This window comes from Anguilla anguilla, chromosome 10, assembly GCF_013347855.1.
Source record: "Anguilla anguilla isolate fAngAng1 chromosome 10, fAngAng1.pri, whole genome shotgun sequence".
Taxonomy (NCBI): Eukaryota; Metazoa; Chordata; class Actinopteri; order Anguilliformes; family Anguillidae; genus Anguilla; species Anguilla anguilla.
In genome coordinates this window covers 12,073,985-12,094,012 of record NC_049210.1, presented here as the reverse complement: position 1 = coordinate 12,094,012, position 20,028 = coordinate 12,073,985, and the positions used below count along the sequence as shown (strand labels likewise).

Genomic DNA, 20,028 nt, shown 5'->3' with positions numbered 1-20,028 from the left:
TGTTATGTTATTTTCCACAGACTAAACTGATAGTATTTAAAACTATCCGTTTGCAATGTATCCATTGGATGGCCAATACAATATTTTGAAGTCTCTAATGTGAAAATAAGTCATATTATATCATTGTAAAAGATACTTGGGCCCGTGAGCAGTATTCATCGCATGCATATGTAATATGCTTGACATTTGTTCTGAATGTACCTTACAGGATTCCCGAAGTGCTCACACTTTCTTATACGACCAACGTATCTAGCTACCTTTGAAACTGTCTAGACATTACTGTTTTGATCAGCGGCCGCTTGATAATTGGACGCTTATGTAAATCATTATATTGGAAAAACAGTTCGCCTCAACCATGGGGGTATGGGTCACTCATGTCCCGACTGATTATATTCTGACCACAATTTCGGATACCGTTCTCTATTGGCTTGTAAACTAACATTTGTTTCTTGTAATTTTACCCACAATCTTTGATTTTACGTATGTGTCCAGTTTACGCAGGTACGCGCAGCAGTGGAAACGGAAACACGGAAATTGGACGTTCTTTTTGAAAAGAGTCTTTTCTGACAACATGAACTTTGTATTAGCTATTACAATTAAAAATAACAACAGAAAAGGTGGCCTGATGCACAAGCGGGGATTTTAAAAGCAACCAAATAGTGGTAACTGGTTAATACTTCAATGTGTGCGATAATTTAACCAACCGGATTTCAGTTCAGGTGAAACAGATATCACTCGCTAGCTAGTTAGACGCAATTCGTTAGCTAGATAGTTTGCCGTGCGTAGCAGCTAACTAGCTGGTAGCCACAAGCTATTAAAATATAGCTTACATGACGATAGATTCTGTTTTTTTTTTTGTCGTTTGCTTGCTACGTGTATCTTACTAGTCTATCTTACTTCTGGTTGGCTAACTAAGTAGCGAACTGTTAACGTTTGCTAGCTAGACTAGGTTTGACTAAGTTTAATTTTTTAAAGATTTTACCAATTAGCTAGCACCTTTTCATATCTACAAAATGTGTTGGCTAGTCTAGCTAATTGGCTTGCTAAGTAGTCTTAGCAAAATGACGCTATCTAACTGTCAATTTCTTTTCTCCCAGTACACGTAGCTAACTAGCTCAGGATGCCAGCCCGCAGCAGTGTGACAAGTGGGATCCCCAGCAGTAAAGTGAAGTACTCCAAGCTAGCGGACAGTGATGACGGGTACATAGACTTGCAGGTAAGGGAGGCATATCCGCGCGTTCCCAAACGTATTAATCTATTTGATTTTGATTTCACTGTATGGTCTGAATTATCTGAAAAGAATAGCATTTTTAAAGTAACTTTGTGGTCATGTTCCTATTGTGGCTCATAAAGGTTGTTTCTGGGAAATGCAGTAACGTCTGTAACCTTCCCAATTTAACTCTGAAACTTTAGTCTTCTTGTGTTTTGGGTAGGTAACAATTTGTTGAATTCTTTTGGGTTCTAACCAGATTGCTTCTTCATTTTTATATGGTCTGTTCAATCAATATGCCGTGCCCAGTGTGATAGCTAAAATTCAGATTTTGTGGTGGGTTTATCTCAAAAACTTCATGAACTGACTACCAGATTGTTACTATTGACAGAGAAACCATTCAACATAAAACAATATAAATCACTATATTTTGTGCAAGTTGGATCACCAAGCTCTAGTTTGTATCACCGAGTTGTATGACACAGAGACGGTCTGCGGTCAGTGTTTGATTGCCATGTCTTATCTATTCTGCAGTTTAAAAAGAGCCCACCCAAAGTTCCATATAAGGCTATTGCGCTGGCTGCAGTCCTTTTCCTGATTGGCTCCTTGCTGATCGTCATAGGAGCACTTCTTCTAACGGGATATATTGAAGTTTCGGTGAGTTTCTATTTTTTATTTTTTTATTGACAGGATAAAGGAAGGGGCTTTTTGGGAATGGGGCTACAGGTTGAGAATCCCAGTGAAAGTTAAAAAAATAATCCTTACTCAGTAAGAAAATATTGTGGGGATACTTGACATTTTTATCTCAGTGTAGATTAGTAACGTTTTTGAGAGGAGATTTATGGTCTCAATTTCATATGACAATTGGTCTGTTAGATAACTAAAGATCAGTGAGTGAACACACCTGACTCCTGAAAGCACAGCTAAGCATAAAGCATTCAGGTTTTAGTGAAGTATTTTAACACTGTAGACCACCTGTCGTATCACGTATTAAAATTATGCAGCTAAAGTCACTACAGCTCTTGGTTGCTTTATAAGCTTCCATGTGAGCAGTAGGCCATGCTGTGTCAGACGCACAACATTACAAATGTATTTTGTAAAGCTTGATATCTTTGTCCAGTACTTTGTCAATAATGTTCTTTTGTTGCCCTCTCCAGCATCCAGATCGCACTGTGCCTGTTCTTATAATTGGAGTCCTCGTTTTCCTTCCTGGATTCTATCACCTGCGGATCGCCTACTATGCATCAAAGGGTTACCGTGGTTACTCCTACGATGACATCCCAGACTTTGACGATTGAGCCAATCGCAGACCGAGTTGATAGTGCTCCAAGCCATGATGAATGAGGTCTTGGTTTCCTTTGTCACTTGATAGTGCATGAAATACATGAAGTTTTTTCATTTTAAGATTGCCTTCAGAAATTTGAGGTTTTACTCAAAGCACCATAACACTGAAGTGTATGATTTAAAAAAATGAATATGCAGTAGCATTCATAGTATTTCATGTAGAGGCAGCCATTTTCTTGCTTGTAACCTTCCAACTCAGACACAAATAGTTCATTTGGTTCTATGTGATTCATTTCGCATTCAGGATTATAAACAAATGAGAGTAATGTGTTCTCGTATAATTGCTTGAGAGAGTTGAAAATATTGATTTTACATTGATTAAAAACACACCACAGAAAAGCATTTTAAAATTTCTTTGTATTTTTGAACATGTTTCTACTTAGATATAGTACTTACTGTACATTAAACGGAGTAGAACATACAAAATGCACTCTGGGACAGTAAAGGATTTGTGCAGAAACCTGGGTAAAGCCTGGTGCCACCTGCTCTCTGTTTTTCTCATGAAATATCACCTGTGCATCTAAGACAGTTCCATACTGGAGTGTCTTATGTGGTTAATGAAAATCTGGTGAAGGAGCACACATTGGCCCCCCAACAGTAAAGAGAAAAGAGCTTTAAGGTGATCCTTTCTGCACCTTCTTAGTCAAATTCACTGCATTCTCCCTTAGGTTTTAAAACACCAGTGTATATTGTGAGGTGGCTTGAATAAGTTAAATACATGTGCAGTTTTTAGTTTTGTGTACAGTCAGTCTCATGAGTTGTCCTGGTATCCCACTGTGATACAGGGCTGTTGACTGTAATGCTTCTGCTGTATATTAACTGAGCTACTTTAATAGAAGATAGATAGACTTTAATTTAAAGATCTTGGTATGTTTCAGGATAGGTGATTCAAGGGTCCTTTACAAGTACTCTCCATGTATACGCAGCAAATTTCCTTATGTGGCTGTAGACCATGCATGTTGTTGTTTGCTGCAATTTGTTTTAAATTTTTTATTTTGTTGTAGTGAAGTCATGAAACTTAATATTTATAAATTAAATAATTAGGTTTAATTAGACCAAGCGGTCAATGTTTTTCCTGTATTTGCTATTTTTGTAACATTCCATAAACATGGTTTCGAAGACCCTGCTTCATCTTGTACGGATTATTAAATATTAAAGTACAGAAAAGGACTATAGACTTAATATGAAAAATAAATCTTTTAAAAAGTGTACATATACCATTAGTCTAACCAAACTGCGACTGTGGTGTAGGCTTTATAGAATTATTGCAGGCTGGTGCATGAAGGAATTTCTTGTTTACTTTAATTGAAAATAGAAAGTGCATTTTATGTTCAGGCTGCTGTTGCCATTGCAGTACTAAGCTGTCTGTATCTCAGGGCCTCCAGAAGGCTCACAAGTACCATTGGATTGCTGTCTGCTCTGTGACATTCAACAATAAAAACAAGTTGAATAGACTAATTTGTTGCTGTCCTTGGCTGTTTTCTTATGTGCTTCTGTATTCTATTCTTTTTTCCCACATTATTAGGGAAGTGATGAATAGTGCTTGTTTTAAGGAGGGAAGCTTGCTATTCACCCATGTTTCTCATAACATGGAAATGATATCCACTGTACAGGTCATCTTGAAATAATCCTAAATTTAACGTTTATCTCAACAAAAAACGTTTTCAATGCACAAAAATGCTTTGTTACTTGTGCAAAACACTGTCAACAAGTCCTTAATTAAAACTTGTTAAATCTAGGCCTGCCATTAAAAGTATTGATATTGGCTCTTAGCTCACAAGCGCCATTCCAAAGCAATGCTGCCCAATTTTTCCTAAATTATTTAGCTACTACTTTGATCAGATGTTGTTATTGGCAGAAGATGTAGGTAAATTGATTGTGTGACTGGAGCATTTGTGATGATGAAATTGGCAGGAAAAAGGAGGAGAAAAACGCAACGTGTGAACTTGTATTTTAATTGTGTATGTTTAATTGAAGTCAGAGGTACAGACGTTAAATATTCTCAAGGGCTGAGAGTCTGTGGTCATTGTGGTGATTTCTGTAGGAAACCCTGAAAAGTGGCAAACTGCCGGTGTTATATAGGCATGTGGCATGCCCCGCCAAGCCGTAACGCTAACTTGGCGGATGGCATATCAAGCATCCCAATGAGAAGATAAAAGCAGGTAGAAATGCACTGTATGGAGAATCTGTCGATTCGCGCCCTCTTCTGGTTATGACTGGAACGAATTTTCGGGAACGCTCATTTAAGTATTGAACACTTCAAATCTTCACGTTGTGAGTGGAATTGAATAATTAAAACGTGCACGGACCGGCACCTACGTTTGCTATTTAAGCCTGCAGGCTATAGGGTTAAGGCTAAATAAAAGTCCAGTCAAAGAAAAGCACATGGTAGAGGTGGCTCAAACGTTCTTGCTCAGTTGACTGAAAAAGTACTATGTGGACATCTCACGTACTGGAGACATTTTGTCATTTAAAAAAACACCATTAAAAGTGAAAAGTACTGGGGAAAATCTTATTTTATCTATTTGGCGGAATGGGGCCACGTAGGCTATCGTGATACTTTATTTAACTCTGATAAGTAAACTATGAAAAATCAAACATCACAGAGTGGTCATTGATGTCACACAAGGACAAACAAAATGCACAGAAGCAGGGCTTCTATGCATTTTGTCTAATGAGCACGTGGTTGCGCTTCTTAGACCTTGAGTTAACTCTGTCTTGACCTTAAAAGCCAACCAAAAATGTTTAATATTCAATAATTATATTGTAAACCGGTTCAGAAATAATGCAGAATAACACAAAGTAAGACGAATATCTTGGATGAAATGTGATTTGTTTCGAGCCATGTAAATAGAGATTCAAAAGAAGATAAACAATGTTAACTGAAAAGTTGAAAGAAACCCTGTTTTAAAGGGTGTAATACATCACGGGCATTTAAAATGAGTTGACCTTTTTCAGGAGGTCATTAAATGTTCGGGACGCGATGAGGTCAGATCACTGAAAGAACTTCAGTCTAAGCTTTCAATCGAGGAGGAAAAGAATGAAACACGTTTGAATTTGGGGAAGGGGGGAGGGAGGCGTGCGTATTGTCTCTGGGAGCAAAGCGCTTAGTTAGTCGGCAGCACGGAGGGAGGGAGTACACTGAGGGAGGGAAAGAGGTAGAAGGAAGAAAGGAGGCATCGCATGTCAACACCGCACACTTCTGGAACGAACGAGGATGAGCAACAATTTTGTAAATTGCATTATAGCGTTGGACTTCAATTAACAGAACTCAAAACTGAAGAACGTAGCTCTGGGCTGAACTTCAATCACAACCTTGTGCGTTTGACGTTGCACTTCTGGTGCAAAGATAAGCTACAAGATAAACGTCTGGGATGTCTGTCTTTTAAAAACAAAAAAATATTAACTTTCAATTGGGTGCAGTTGCACACTGGCTGTGTTAGTAATTGGTATTTTAAACTTCTGTATTGCATTCATTTTTTCTTAGCATTGAAACTAGCTGGCTTTCAAGAAAACGCAGCCCATCTAAACACTTCCTGCAAAATCCGAAAAGTTATATTGCGCTCTTACTAGCAAATCTGCGTCAGCACAGAGAATCTGAAGACTGTGAAGATTTCGTGTCGTAGGTGGAGGAAACGACATGTAGCAAGGTAGACCTAACTGGCTTTGGATACATTGGTGAACAACAGAGCTCGAAAGTATTGCCTACTTTCACTGCTTTTAGTTTTATCGTTGTATAGGTCACGGAAAAATCCTTTAACGGAACTATAGCATACTTTTGGGAAATATATAGGCTACGTCAGTCAGATGTTAATTTGTTTGTCAAGGACACCCATTAAGACTGGAAGTCAAATACGTTCGAGGGGATATTTAATTGTACTACACGGGTAATGTGTACGGAAAACCACAGGTATAGGTTAGGTTAAGCTAGGCTACTATTGAATAATAGGCTAGTGAAACGAGTCGGTCCTTGGGCTGCGTGTCCATGTTTACGCTTTGAATGTATTTTTCCTAAATGAAAAGTGATTTCCATCAATTCCTCTGCTATGCCAAGGGTTGACACAGGCGGCACAATCTTCGCATTAGTAGATATTTATTTGGTGACATCAAATTAACTTTTGAAGGAATTGACGGTAGATAAGTATACACCTTTTCACGCGGGAAGCATTTTTGTACATAAATATACCAATATAATTCGGAGCGACTATCGACAGTGATATATGGGAATAAGGAGACAGAAGAATAGAAGATAGTGCCATTTATCAATGGACTGACAACCTGCGTTGATTGCCTCGGAAAAGTGCCTGAAGCAAGGTAAAGTGGATTATATTTTTCTATTTCATAAAAACAAACCACTGAGTGATGCATCAAGTCAGTAATTTACGCTTGAGCATTTTGATATTCTTGCACATTGTTTGAATTACTCTGTGACACGAATGTTGGCAGCGTATACCTGCTGCCTGCTTGAGATACTGTGACCAGTAACAATAATGCCATTTACTTGGGCTGCTCATGTTTTGCACTAGACTGTTAACTATATAAACGGCTGTAGTCTGTAACAAGCAAAACCTCATACAACAAAATAGCGATGATTTATTATGTTAGTTTATTTTGGATTTTATATTTGTTACTCTGTTATTTGTTTCTTTATTATTTTTGGATGGTGAATTAAATTGTGTATGTTTGCTATATGCAGCATGTGGCTACACTGAAAATGCAACATGCGTGTGCGCCTGCGGTACAGTGTTGTGTTTCTAGAACAATGGACACCCCAAAACCAGAATGGTGCTCTCCATTTTCATTGTTTACAATAACATTCATTGATCATTTTCCGTTACCTTGAGGGGAAGTTAGCTTGATACCAGTATTATACTGCATTTTTCATATTTTAAAAAGTTTTTTTCTAGTTATTTCAAATCAGAAACCAATTAATCACTCTCCTGCGTTTTCAGCATGTAGCCTAATAGTACCTGTTTTCATCAGCATGGACATGACTTATGCTGAATGAAAACGCGATTATGTTATTAATGCGGTTTTATTGTGGTAGGATACTAAGACTTATATGGCCATAGGAAAGACTTTTGGCGATATAGGCTACCTAAAAATACAACAAAAATACAAGTTGCAGGTATAGTGTCAGAGTTCAGCAGAACAACACAATACATGCTTTGTAAACATTTCATTATTTATGTTTATATTTGAAACCTTGGCTGGTTGCCATGTTGGTCTAGCAGGTGTCTTGGGTAGCTTGACACTCAGGCAATTGAAGTTCCTAGTGCAGTATGCTGGACTGATACTGAGATGCATAGTACTACGGAATGAAGCTGACTATGCTTGTATTTTATCAAATACTGCCTCCTGTAACACAATGAACAAGTAATTCTGAGACATGTTTTTTTGTCAGTCGTCACTTTTCAGAATGAGCGACAGCCTTCAGCCACCTTTCAGTGTTGCAATTTCACTCAGTTTCATTATGTCTGCATCCTACTGTGCTAGCCTCTACTCCTGACCCTCCCATCCCCCTACCAGGGTAAACAACCAGCACAAACAAGCAGCATAGTGCTCCACTCTCCAGCACGGATAGCTCACCGTGTGCACTTTCTCAGTCCCTTTCCTTCAGATTCTGTGACATAAATACTATTCACACAGATTACACCCTGCCATAAAATAATTATCTCTTACACACACACACACACACACACACACACACACGAACTAGCACATAGCCACCAGGGATTCAATTTAGAGAACAATGGGCCCACCCTGGATATGTACATGTGCGAATGTAGCGTAGACATGTGTGTCAACAGAAGCACTACCTCTCACACTTTCTAATCTTCTACCCCCTGGGTGTCTTTATGCTATGATTTTGGGAGTGTCCCTTAGGACTCGGTGTGTATGGGGGGGGGGGGGGGGGGGGGGGGGTTGTGGCTGGCTGAGGCAGGAGACACCGTCTGGGAGGGGGGGGGGGGGGGTGGCTTAAGGGTGGCTGTGTGACACTCATTCTATGCTGCCTGTCTGCACATACTCGACACAGACTGCACAATGGCAGCCCTGCTTAGATTTTTCTCTCCCACCTCTCCTTTTAAAAGCAGCGTAATTATGCTGTTAGTGTTTGCAGCTTGTGTCTGCCCTTCCCATTCATTTTTCTACAGTTCTTTTTTAAACATATTAACTGATGCATTCATTACAGACATGTAGCTTTTTAAAATGTTGCACCTAAATGAAGCATCCCAGAGTATTTCAGCCGCATTTGACGTGCGTTCATTGTCCTGTGAAGACCATTAACAGACCTTTAAATGGGTGCTCTAATGATGTGTCTCAGCTGTGTTTTTGTTGTTGAGATATATCGCCTTTATCAAAAATGCATTTTTCTTCCCTCCGCTATTGTTGTTAGGCCTAATTACTGTAGTCTCTCGGTAAGTCTTGGTTGTCAAAGCAGCATCAGAAATAATGGGCTGGATCTTTTTCCTTGTTACTGCTGTTGTCGCTTACATGATGGATGTGCTAGATATGTGTAGAATTAATTCAAGTGTCCCATTTCCAGAACCAAAAGGTCACGTTTGAGCACGGCTATATTTCTGTGTAAGGGTGCAGAGTTTGGGTCTAAACTAGGGGATGTTTGGATGTTTTTTTTGTGACAAATGCCTCATCTTCACTCCAGCTGCCAGTACAAATGTTTTATTGGGGGGGGCCATAAAGGCAGAGTTTTAGGGTACTTCCCTCTAATGGGATCGAAAGGTTGCCCTCCTCTCCCAAGCTCTGGTAATTTACTGAATGTAATGACTAATGACACACCTAAGACATTGGGCGCACAGCCTGTACTGCGTCTGATCTTCCAGATTACCTGTGTTGGAGCGCAGGCCTGTTTGAGTTCGCATTCATGTCTCTGACCGACTGACATTGAGGATCAAAGGTCTCTTTGTTTCTTAGCAAAGCAAAGTCACAAAGTCAAGTCCGATCTCACAGTGTTTGTTCATTTGAAGGAAGTTGCGCAGTTCCACTGTAATTTTCGCACTGCACTGCACTTTTGCAAGCATAGTAAAACCTGAAACGCTTTATGGCATAATTGCCGCCCTGGTGGGGTGGGTCTGTTTATAACTCAGAGGTCCAATAACCTCCTACCTGTCTCCTGAGGATCAGTGCCCCCGTTAAAGTTATGGCTGTTGTTTCATGCTGGGACTTAGCACCAAAACCACTTCAAGGTCTTGAGGAAAACAAAAACACTCAAGGTATTTATAGCAGGCATAGAGGGAGACAGAACGCAAGGATATCCACAACTATATATTAGCAATGGTGCAAGGTCAGAAAGAATCCATCACCAACTTGTTCATTTAGGAGGTTACATTAATAAGAACTGAGATTCTCCTGCCTACATCACTCGCTAATTGCACGGTAACACGGTACCTGCAGGCCTTTGTGGACTGTGGATGCCAAAAAGTGTTCCAGAGGCTTAAATGTGCTTTCAGTTCACCTCAGTGCAGTGTCTGAAAGCTGCTCATCCTAATCTGAACTGTGCCAAATTCAGAGCCTGCCCCTACAATCGAGGGTCATTGGGCATGGCCAGTCACTCAGGAAGGCACCCTTTTCAAATTGGAGATGTCAGTCTGTAGGAGGGTGACCTAAGCAGGCCTGTCCGAAGTGCACTGTTTCTTTCAGGGAGGTGTTTGCAATCAGGGTTGGAGTCAATACCCTTTCAGTGCGGTCGATTCAGGAAATGAACGGGTGGGGGTGGGCAGGGCCTGGGTTACATGCTTAAGGGACACATAAACAAGGGAATTTGCTAGGTTCACATTTACACATGTTGAAAACTCAATGAAGGCCAGTGTTATGGAGCCAACAGGGAGTACTGGAGCCATCCCTTCTTTTGAGGGTGTTTTTATCACTTTGAAGGCCACAGCTGAGAACAAGGGACTGCTTATAAAGGCAAGGGCTTCATTCATTGACATCCATGTGCTTGAGTTTGAATTGCTTGCTCTGGTTATGCAGAGAATGGCCCCTTTAAATTGGCATTCCTGTTTAATATGAGTTGGAACATCAAAGAAATGTGCTTTTTCTACCATTTTTTAGCATACTCGCGTTTCCCTCTTTAGATGGTAAGTTCTGCCTTGGATAACAGCACACAGAGCAGGTCATTCTGAAGGGAACTCCAACACAGCAGCGGATACGCTCTGTGATCGTATCGTTAGCCTCTTTCTAATTAAAGAGTCAGGGCTCGTGTTTGCTTTTCCCTGTTGGGTCGCCCTGCTGGGGTGAGCCGCGGCTGAACCGCGGTCTTTGTCGGAGCAGCACCGGCGGTCGGGGTGCATCGTCCCTCCCGCGCTGCCCTGATATGCCCCCCCCCCCCGAGCTCTCCCCTGCTCTGGCCTGCGCATCGCTCCCCGGCCCCGGGCGGGATCATCCGGGATTACCGGCAAAGCAAAGCAGCTGCTGAGCGAGGCCCGCCCCCGACGCCACAGGCGCTGGAACGCTGTGCCGCGGGGAGAGGTGGACTGCTGGGCCACCGCACCCTCACACAGACGCGCTCACGTGAGCCCCCCAGGACTCTGGTGGACCCACCCCCTCCCCCACCCCTACCAACAAATCTAATGAGTGTAGGCATGCTGGGTTAACTGAGCTTTAAAGTGAAAGTAGGTGAAAGTGTGACATTTGTGAACAAATTGCAGCCCACACCTCCCCCCACCCCTGGTCCACAATTAGTCTATTTGGCCTGATCCCTGACAAGTTACAACACCATTTGTCAGCTTTCATAAAGATATTCTAGATCACACTGAGACGTGCTAGATCTTACACACTCGCATTTACTCGCTCAGAAACTCCTATACTGCAAGATTTCTCATTCCAGCACACAGACATAGAAACACACTGATCCGTATTCCCCCACACAGAAACTCCATCTCTTCCTCCATAGAGGGGAGAACATACTCACGGGTGGGCGCACTCACACGTGCAAACGCACACCAGCTCGTGCACACCTAGCGCTGAGGCTTTAGCATGCATTGGTGAGCACCACTGTGAGCGGATTTCTGGTTCATCGTGCTCTGCTCTCGCACGAGAGCCTGAAGTAGTTATTACCGCACATAGTGTTTTTACTAGCAGAGCCGTAATCTCAGGCAAAATCCCCTCGGCCTCAACGCTACCTTCTTTTTTCGGGTCTGCTTTTAATGAGCTTAGGGCTGGGGGATTTATGCGCCCGTTTGCCTACTTACTCTGCTTTTAAACCTGGGCGCCTCAAACTGCAGGCTGTCTTACCTGCTTGTGATATATTTCATCACCATGGTGTGTCTTACTGCAAGGTCAGTGGGACGAACTGAAGCCTTTGCTCATAATGTAGAGATTGTCAAGATTCCTTATAGCGAGACTTCATAATGAAGAGATTATCATGATTCCTTCCCGCTCGCTATATTTGCTTTGTCTCCATGCATGTTTGCTATTGATAGATTGATATAGAGATGAGTTCGAGTGCCTGTCTGCCTTCAGTTAATTTGTATAATGTCGGTGACTGGTTTGCATTCCTTGCCCTATCATGAGGAGCTTTCGTCACCTGTGGTATTCAGAGGCTCTTTAAGATCCGTGGCCCATGTTAGTTTAGATGCTCAAGCAAGTAGCAATGGCCCGGAAGCAGCATCCTAAATTTACAGCAAGGTTAGGTGCATGATGCGCTGTCCTTACGCACCTACGGATCTGTCCCTTTAAGTAGTTTTCTGGGAACCCACCCTCCCCCCAGATCACCTGATGAGAGCGTCTGTTCTCCAGACGGGACTGCGCCTGCAGGAAGTGCATTAGGCTCCCCGGTGCGCGGTGCGGGAGAGGTGACTTGACCCTGATCCAAGGCCGCCTGGGTGAAGGCGGATAAGTGTGTACGTCGTAGGCTACCTCTAATCTGAGAGGTCTCTCGAGTCTCAGTTGGTTCCATTTGGAGATCAATCGCCTTCCATTAGGCCAATTAAACCCTGTTCCCGTGGAGTGCACCTTGTACTCAACAACAATAAAGGGGCTGTTTGGGAAGCAAAAGAACTGACCACAGGCGAAATTGGAGCTGCTTGTCCCTTCACCTGGAACACCACGGCGCTGACCGTACCTGCGGCCCCCTCGAATGCATTCCCAAATACAAACAAGTTGCAAAATGCTTCTGACACTTGTTGCGAAACTCACACGCTAACAGGGATGTTTGCAGTGTAAGGGAGTGCTTATCTCTAGCCCAAAGGAGGCAGGATAGGAATGCAGGAATATAATCTATTACAATAATATTGTATAACACAATCCTTATATTTTAATATATAATGTAATTCTATAGTTCTGTTTCTAGGACAAAGAACAAGCATTGCAGTAACAGAGCTTTCCTCGTGAGGCTAGGCTGAAGGATAAAGGTTTTAAAAATATTAGCTCTGGAAGGTTCCCTGGAGGGAGGAAGTAAGGCGGTAAGTAACATAAATTACACACTTCTTTGTCAGCCCAACCTTAATATGAGGTGACTTGGTGAAGTGGCAATTGGTGAAGTTGTTTTGGTGACTGAATTATAGTTCTATTTGCTCAAGTTACGCTTTCCAAAGGGTTTCATACTGTGCTCTGTGCAAAGACATGAGTAAAATAGACTTGATGGACAGGGAAGGATACCAGCAGTGGTTTACCTCTGTGCCTTGTTCATGTGTCACAGTCCCTTTTATCTCTGTGGGTTTGGCTTGTTCCTCTCAGGGGACAGGCTGAGTTGCATTCCCAGGTTCTGGCAACCCACGCCTCTGTCCCCCGTGCCACCACACCTTCACAAATGGCCCTTTCTCTCTCCAGAACAGCGTGACACAAGGGCATATTCAGTAGAGAGGGGTGCTCTATGGAGGCTTTTGGCAGAAAGCTGTAAAAAGAAGCCATTGAGATGTTTTTCATATTTCAGCTGTAATGGTGATGCTTTTCCGGATGCACTTTTGCCAGTGTGAGCATTCAGGCTTCTTTTAGACTTGTTCAGTAAAACCCGGTCCTGTGTTTATCTTGTAATTTGTCTTCCATTAAGGGATTAGTAAAGGGCTCTTTTAAGCGCCTGAGAAATGGATCTTGACGTACCCAAGGAGGTTTCGGTGAAACTCGAAAATAAAAGTTTTCATTTTCGTGCTTCCTTCCACGCATGATGCAGAAAACCAAGATCAAGTTGCATTATATATGTTCAAATGCATTATTGGCCCATCTAAAGTGTCACTGCAGCAGTGAATGCTAAAACTTTTTAAATTGTGTGCAGTGACAGTCCTGTTCAGGTCTCCCAGTAATCTGGGTACCCCTGCAATTACATATTGTCATACAATGTTGCAATTACCGACTTATCTTTGATTCAAATAGCTAAACTTGTGGTAGGTACTGTATGTGTGCTTTCACACGTGTATTGTTTCAAGTCCTTATGGACGTATGAGCACTTAGTGTATCTTCCACAAAGAAATATTAATTAAGCCTTAATATCCCCATGAAGGCGCTTCTCATATCCCTAGAAGTAGGAGGATGTCTATTTGGGTTTGCTATAAGAATTTTCCCAAAGATGCCAATGGATCAAGGTGTGTAACCTGTTTGTACTGCACAGCGAGGTCTGCGAGTGCTAGACCGTTTCCTTGGGGACTGTGGCTCACCTGTAAGGCTCTTTACCGCCCGCAGCTCTGCACACACCTGTACACTTTGCCCCCAGGCACTCCCCACAGGCATTCCAGACAGGCTACTCAGACTCAGACTCCTCCAGCTCAACACCCACCTTTTTAGTCAGTGTCTCAAACGCAGCATGTCTATTGGAATTTCTGTTTCTTGGTACTGCACTTAGAAATGAAACGCTGACCACCGCTGCGGTTCTGATGCTTGATGTCACGCAACCAATCCAAGTTACAGTGCCGTGAAACTGTATTTGCTCCCTTTCTAATTTCCTCTATTATCACGTATTTTTTCACACTAAACGGTTTCATATCTTTAGACAAAATGAAATATTAGACAAAGGGAACCGGAGTAAGCACCGAACACATTTAAAAAATTATTATTTCATTTATTTGATGAAAAAAGTTAACACCCACTTTTTCATGGCGCTAAATTGTGTTTTGTTTTGTGATGTACCGTTTTTTTGTTTTGTTTGCTCGTTTATTAACTGTTATTTGATTTAGTCTTTTTAATGACTGCTGTGTGCAGTTTGTATATTCCGGTAAGAACATTTGTGGTTCCAAGCCTGGCTAAGCCACTGCTCCAAGGCTGTCTGTGACTCAGCCAACAAAGCTGGGCCCAAAGAGTTATGGGAAAGAATTTGAAGGATTGCTGTTGTACTTTGAGCTGCATGATAACAACCCAACCCAGGTTTTTGTGATTATTCACTAGAAAATGTGTGAGCATTGGCTCATCTTACTTACTAATGCGATAGCTAGCTTGTTAGGTACTAATGAGCTGCCATTCATTAAATCTTTAGCTGGCTCGTCTCTGAACCCTTAGGCAGTGCAGTAATGTAGTTGGATGTAGTTGCATGTAATTACGTGTTTTACTAATTTTGTTCACTACTATCGCATTCATGGATTCGTTCTTTAACTATTGAGTTTCCCCTGCAAACAGTGGTCATTTTAAAGCTATTTTGTATCAAGCAGTGCCACTGGATGCATAGGGCACATTTTGTGTCTTATTGGATCAGTTGGAATATTTCCTGTTTTAACTACCTATAACTTTCTCTGCATTCGGATTAAAGGCTGTGCCAACTGATTGATTCCATGTTAAAGTTCTGTGTTCTGTTTTGAAATTCTCAGTTCTGTCACTACCAGACAAAATTTAATTTCATTGGTGATTACACATAACCAGAGAAGTGAGGGCCCTAATTCGAGAGGCGTCTGTGGAAATGGCAAATAATGGATTTCAGGCGACATGTTTATGCTTTTTGAGCAGAACTGGTGAATTATGTTATCGGTTAAATTTGTTCATCCTCAGTTGTGCCAGTCGTGATTTAACAGCACGGTGGCTGTTGCTTCAGTTTTGAGGGGAATGATAGTGATTGTGCTTAATGATTGTACTGAAATAGTACATCAGAGGCGATGTTGAAACGCCTAAATCAAAAGCAGACCTCGGGTCTCCAATCAGAAACATCTGACTCGCGTCATGCGGCTGGGAACAGCGCACGGTTGGAGTCGGGGTCCTCTGACGCACCCCCACGGCGCTGTTTGTTTTCACGCCTCACCTAACTGGTCTTTAAATCCAAGCGTGTGGCCCTTTTCTCGCCGTAGCCAATGGGCTTCGAGGAAGGCGAGGCGAGAGGTTCCTCGGGGGAGGCTGGCTGTGCTTCAGAGAATGATGCAGCTGAGTGCAATCCGGACCGACAGTGTGCAATCACACCTTTCCCTCAACGCTGGTCTGCTCCTCGCGCAAGAAATGAATGTCACTGTTTCTGCACCTTACAAACAGAGAGGTGGCTATTTTGATACTTTACTGATTTACTTTACTGACTTCTACAATCATGATTTACATTTTTTAAAGACAGACAAAAGACAGATGCATAACTTTGGAATTTACTGAGTTTGAAGTTAGGAGTTTTCAGGAATTAGTATTTAAAATTCTTTGCTTACTGGGGGGAGATCTGTGCCAATATTGCCAATATTATTTTACCTGTTGAGCCAAAGTCTACACATAAAAAGCACTAGCATCTAATGCCAGAGCCCTGACGTAAAGTCAAACTGACTAGGTAAAGTGTACATGAGTTCACCCCTGGTCTATTAAGCAGCAACCCCATGAAATAATCCAGTCCATCCATATTTTCACTAGATCGTGCTTCTCATCTGCTGTTCAAATATAAATTTGCAGATTGATGATACCACACACATAAGAAACCAGCCCCATTTTCTGGAAATGAGTCATCAAGCACCTTTTTTACCCTTATGCAATTATAATGCTGGGCTGTAGAACATGATCTGGAACTTCCTCATAGATAACCATTTGCCCCTGAATGTAAAAGAGAGATCTAAATGATCTGTTTTAAGTTATTGTTCCTCTGCAGGTCTAAAGTTTCACTGTCTCCAGTACAGATCCTTAGTGACAAATGTGTCTGTTCACAGGACTGCAGAGGCATGTTTCTGTCATGTGATAGGAGGCTGAATACATTGAAAGGAACATAAGGGCTGAGATGATGAAAGGATTTTTAAAAAGTCCAAACCCTTGACTGGCCCATCACTGCAACATGTATATTGAGTATCACTCGAGAGAGAGAGGGGCTGAGAAACCACAGAAGCACAGCTGGGCGGGTGCTCATTGTTAGCTTTATGTGCAAACACTGCTGGTCATTAAAAAAATCTCTGCGTACGCGCGCACGCATACATGTACTACATTAGGCAGTTTGGCATGGCAAATTGTTTTTTTAAGTAGCAATTTACTTGTTCTTTGGATTTGTGGAATACTCATAATTTTGATATATACGGCATCTGCTTCATAGCTGCTGCAGATCAAAGTCTGTTGCCCCAGGATAGATGCCCTGCAGTCTAATGCGCCTGTTATGACACTCTAAGCCGCAAGCCTGGCATCCAGCCTGTACCAACACCGTTTTATTCACCCGATCTGTTTGAGCTTGTGCTGGCTTCAGGGTTTCCCCTCTGGAAACAGTCTTTATTGCAGTTGGGCTGTGCCAGTTCACCAAAAACTCAGTTGAGGCTTAGGCTCTCCTTACGCAACCAAAATCCACCTCGGACCATTTCCGTAGGTGCGAGAGACTGTGGAAGCCACGGGACCCTGTAGTTTTCACTGCAGCCGTTCTCCAAAAGGGTCAGCAGCTAGGAACGGAACGGAATGGGTCAGACTGGCTTGTGGTTCCTAGTGCCGCCTTGCTTGTGTGATCGCGCTTGCATTCCTAGCTTGTTCCCAGGATTTTGTAAACTACTGCTCTAGCCAGCAGGCCTGAAATAGCCTACCCCCTTCCATTTGTCTAATTAACTTAAAGTAATAAGCCGGTATTAGTGCCGTTGAATAGAGTGCATGGGAGAGTGGGGTTGGAAGAGGAGGGGTATCTCAGTGCGATGGTAGGTGGTCAGCCAGCTAAGCAAGAATTATCCTCCCTGTGGTAAATTCTGGTTCAATTTGTATTTGATTAAATCTCTGAGAAACCCAGACTCATAGTTCTGTGTTGTCCAGACACTGCGGCCAACTGTAGTTTGGTGTTTTGAGTCATGCGGGGAAAAGGAAGATTAGACGAGTTGATTAATTTAAGCTGCTGTGCGTGTCTGCTTTGTGTCTTAAGCTTGTGTTTGGCTGTATACAAGCGATCAGTCTGTGCTACTAAGTATTTTCCCATTTCAGAGTATTACACATTAAGAATTTCTTCTTTTTTTTGATGGGGCTCTTCTGTAAAATTGATATTGTAAGTCTAAGTTGCTAAGTCTGCTGAAGTAAAACACAGGAGAAGAGAAAACATTGCCAGGAAACACTGTCGGGACCTTAATTACGTTATTCATAAATAACTGTTGTGTTAATTTGTGTTTATGATGAATCGGAACATTGAATGGTAGACATTGAGCAGAATCCATTCAGATTCCCCCAAGTACGAATGTGTGGTTTCCAAAGCAAACGTAAGAGTTTCAGCGTGTTATGTGAGATGAAATATCCTGCTTTCGCATGCAAAGGGAAGAGGGCAAGGGGTTAGTGATTAAGAAGAAAATGATAGGAGAACAGGGACAGAGAAACAGGAGCAGAGGCCACCCCTCCTATCTCATGTGTCTGTTACCTGTCTGTCACTGTCCACCCAGTTAGAGGGCCTGGACCATGCTGATCTGCGTGGCTATATCAGTGACACTGACACCTGGCTGATTACCACGGCCCTTCCTGTCTTTATCATACTGGGATGCTCAGCTGGGGCAGGGGCATTCTTACACAGTGGGATTGTGCTCTATTAATTACCTCCTGTGTCATTTCAGTCCTTTATCTTGTCCTAGGACAGATCCAGATTTCCATCATAATTTATCTTCTGTATTTTCTGTTCATCCCCTCCAGAGAAAATGTTTGCTATTATTTTACCAACAACACATGGAAGGTGTTTCTTTTGGGATTTATGAATTGTTCATTTAGAATGGAATTCACTGAGGGCATTCCCATAGGAATGTTCACATGGAATCCAGTCTGAGAAATAGTTGTTCGTGTTATGACTGCTATTGCTGTATTCAGTAAAATGTGATTGTTGTAAATGAGCTTGACCTTGTGTAGTCTCTCATCCAGTGTAATCAGGCACTCCCAACTCAGACTGCACCGTCAACGCCTTCGTAAACTTAGAGGTCACATCCGTGTTTTTCCTAACTCCACGTGACTGTCCCTTAGCTACACTGAGGTCGAAGTCTGTGCGTTCCGCTGGAGGCCTTATGCATGGGACACTTAAAGAGGGCGAAGAGAAAAAGCATTTTGGGAAGAGAGCATGAGTGCATTATGGGAAGGGAGCATGAGTGCATTATGGGAGTTTGAGTGTGCTGGGGTAAAGGGCGGTGGAGTGATGCGCGTCTCCGTCCCGTCTGCAGGTGGGGAGATGTGCGAGGGAGTGTGAGCGACGGCCATGGGATTGGACAGACTCCGGCTTCTGTGTGTGACAGCCGCCGCCGCCCTCTGTCTGCTGCGTAAGTACCGCGGTCCTCAGCCGTCCCCTTTATCCCTTTCCTTATCCCCCGTTTCTCAGGTCTGTCTCTCCTCCTCTTTCTCCTCCCTCTGTTTCTGTGCACCTTCTCATCTAATTTGCCCCCCCCACTCTGTAATCCTGGCAGAACACATTTTCTGTATTGGCCTGTATTTAATACTCAAATACCTGTAATCACGCCAAACCATTTTTGGCCTCAGTTAGAATTTTTGAAAGTAGTTTTGAAGAGGGATAAACCCATATCTTTTAGGTTTACCCTGCAGTCAGTGAAATGTAGAAGGATCATGACTCTATACAGTGGGCTCTTGTCTTTTGCTCCCAGTGGAAAGGGGGGGGGGGGGGTGGTGTTGGGTAGGGGGGTGCAACGCAGTCAGTGAGAGGGAATGGGGTGAAATCCCAAGCATGCTGAAAATATCCGCAAAATCCGGATTTGGATCAATCCCGGATTTAGGTCCCCCCTTCGCTTGCAGCACGCGTTTGGGGGACGAGGGGGGGGGGTCGCTGTGGGGCACAAGCTATGTGTGCGTCTCGGGGGGGGGGGGGTCTGGTGGACGGGGGGGGGGTGGGACGGGTGGGGGACAGCGGCTCGGGGGGGGGATCTGCTGCTTTCTCTGTTTGAGATTAGCGCATAATCGCCGTGCCAGACAAAGACAAGAAACAACATGTGGCAGCAAGCGCAGGCCTGGCCTCAGGTGCAGTTAATGAGCTCACAGTGAGTTCAGCCCAGCGACCTCAACATCAAATGGCGCACCGAGTCTGCTGCAAACAAGGAACATGATCAGAGAGCTGTCTGCTCTGCAGGCTGAGGCCCATCAGTATGTACATGTGTATATACACACACGCACACGTAGACAGATGTACACCCTGTTTCAGAACTTGG

General features: G+C 42.9%; 2 protein-coding genes across 4 annotated transcripts in view; both read left to right on the top strand.

The window, feature by feature from the left end:
• Positions 1-476: 476 nt before the first annotated feature.
• On the top strand, positions 477-4,012 carry tmem230b (transmembrane protein 230b). Of its 2 annotated transcripts, none has more exons than XM_035380380.1 (4): positions 477-662; positions 1,098-1,216; positions 1,745-1,867; positions 2,368-4,012. In XM_035380380.1, the coding sequence occupies exons 2-4, from the start codon at positions 1,121-1,123 to the stop codon at positions 2,506-2,508; spliced, it is 360 nt and encodes a 119-aa protein (XP_035236271.1). In that variant the 5' UTR covers positions 477-662; positions 1,098-1,120; the 3' UTR covers positions 2,509-4,012. The 2 variants fall into 2 exon arrangements, with proteins under 2 accessions (XP_035236271.1, XP_035236272.1); XM_035380381.1 differs by having other exon boundaries at positions 490-719.
• A 1,509-nt stretch (positions 4,013-5,521) lies between these two features.
• igsf9b (immunoglobulin superfamily, member 9b) overlaps positions 5,522-20,028 on the top strand; it is a 43,073-nt gene continuing 28,566 nt past the window's right edge. The window contains exons 1-2 of one of the 2 annotated variants that reach the window (XM_035380201.1): positions 5,522-6,868; positions 19,036-19,131. In XM_035380201.1, the coding sequence (XP_035236092.1) occupies positions 19,071-19,131 (61 nt within the window). In that variant the 5' untranslated portion in view covers positions 5,522-6,868; positions 19,036-19,070. The remainder of the gene's footprint in view (positions 6,869-19,035; positions 19,132-20,028) is intronic. The other variant, XM_035380200.1, reaches the window with a different exon arrangement.

Coding starts and splice junctions, on each gene's coding strand:
- tmem230b (XM_035380380.1), top strand. CDS start 1,121: ATGCCAGCCCGCAGCAGTGTGACAAGTGGGATCCCCAGCAGTAAAGTG. Junction 1,217..1,744: donor ACGGGTACATAGACTTGCAG/GTAAGGGAGGCA, acceptor TCTATTCTGCAG/TTTAAAAAGAGCCCACCCAA. Junction 1,868..2,367: donor CGGGATATATTGAAGTTTCG/GTGAGTTTCTAT, acceptor TGCCCTCTCCAG/CATCCAGATCGCACTGTGCC.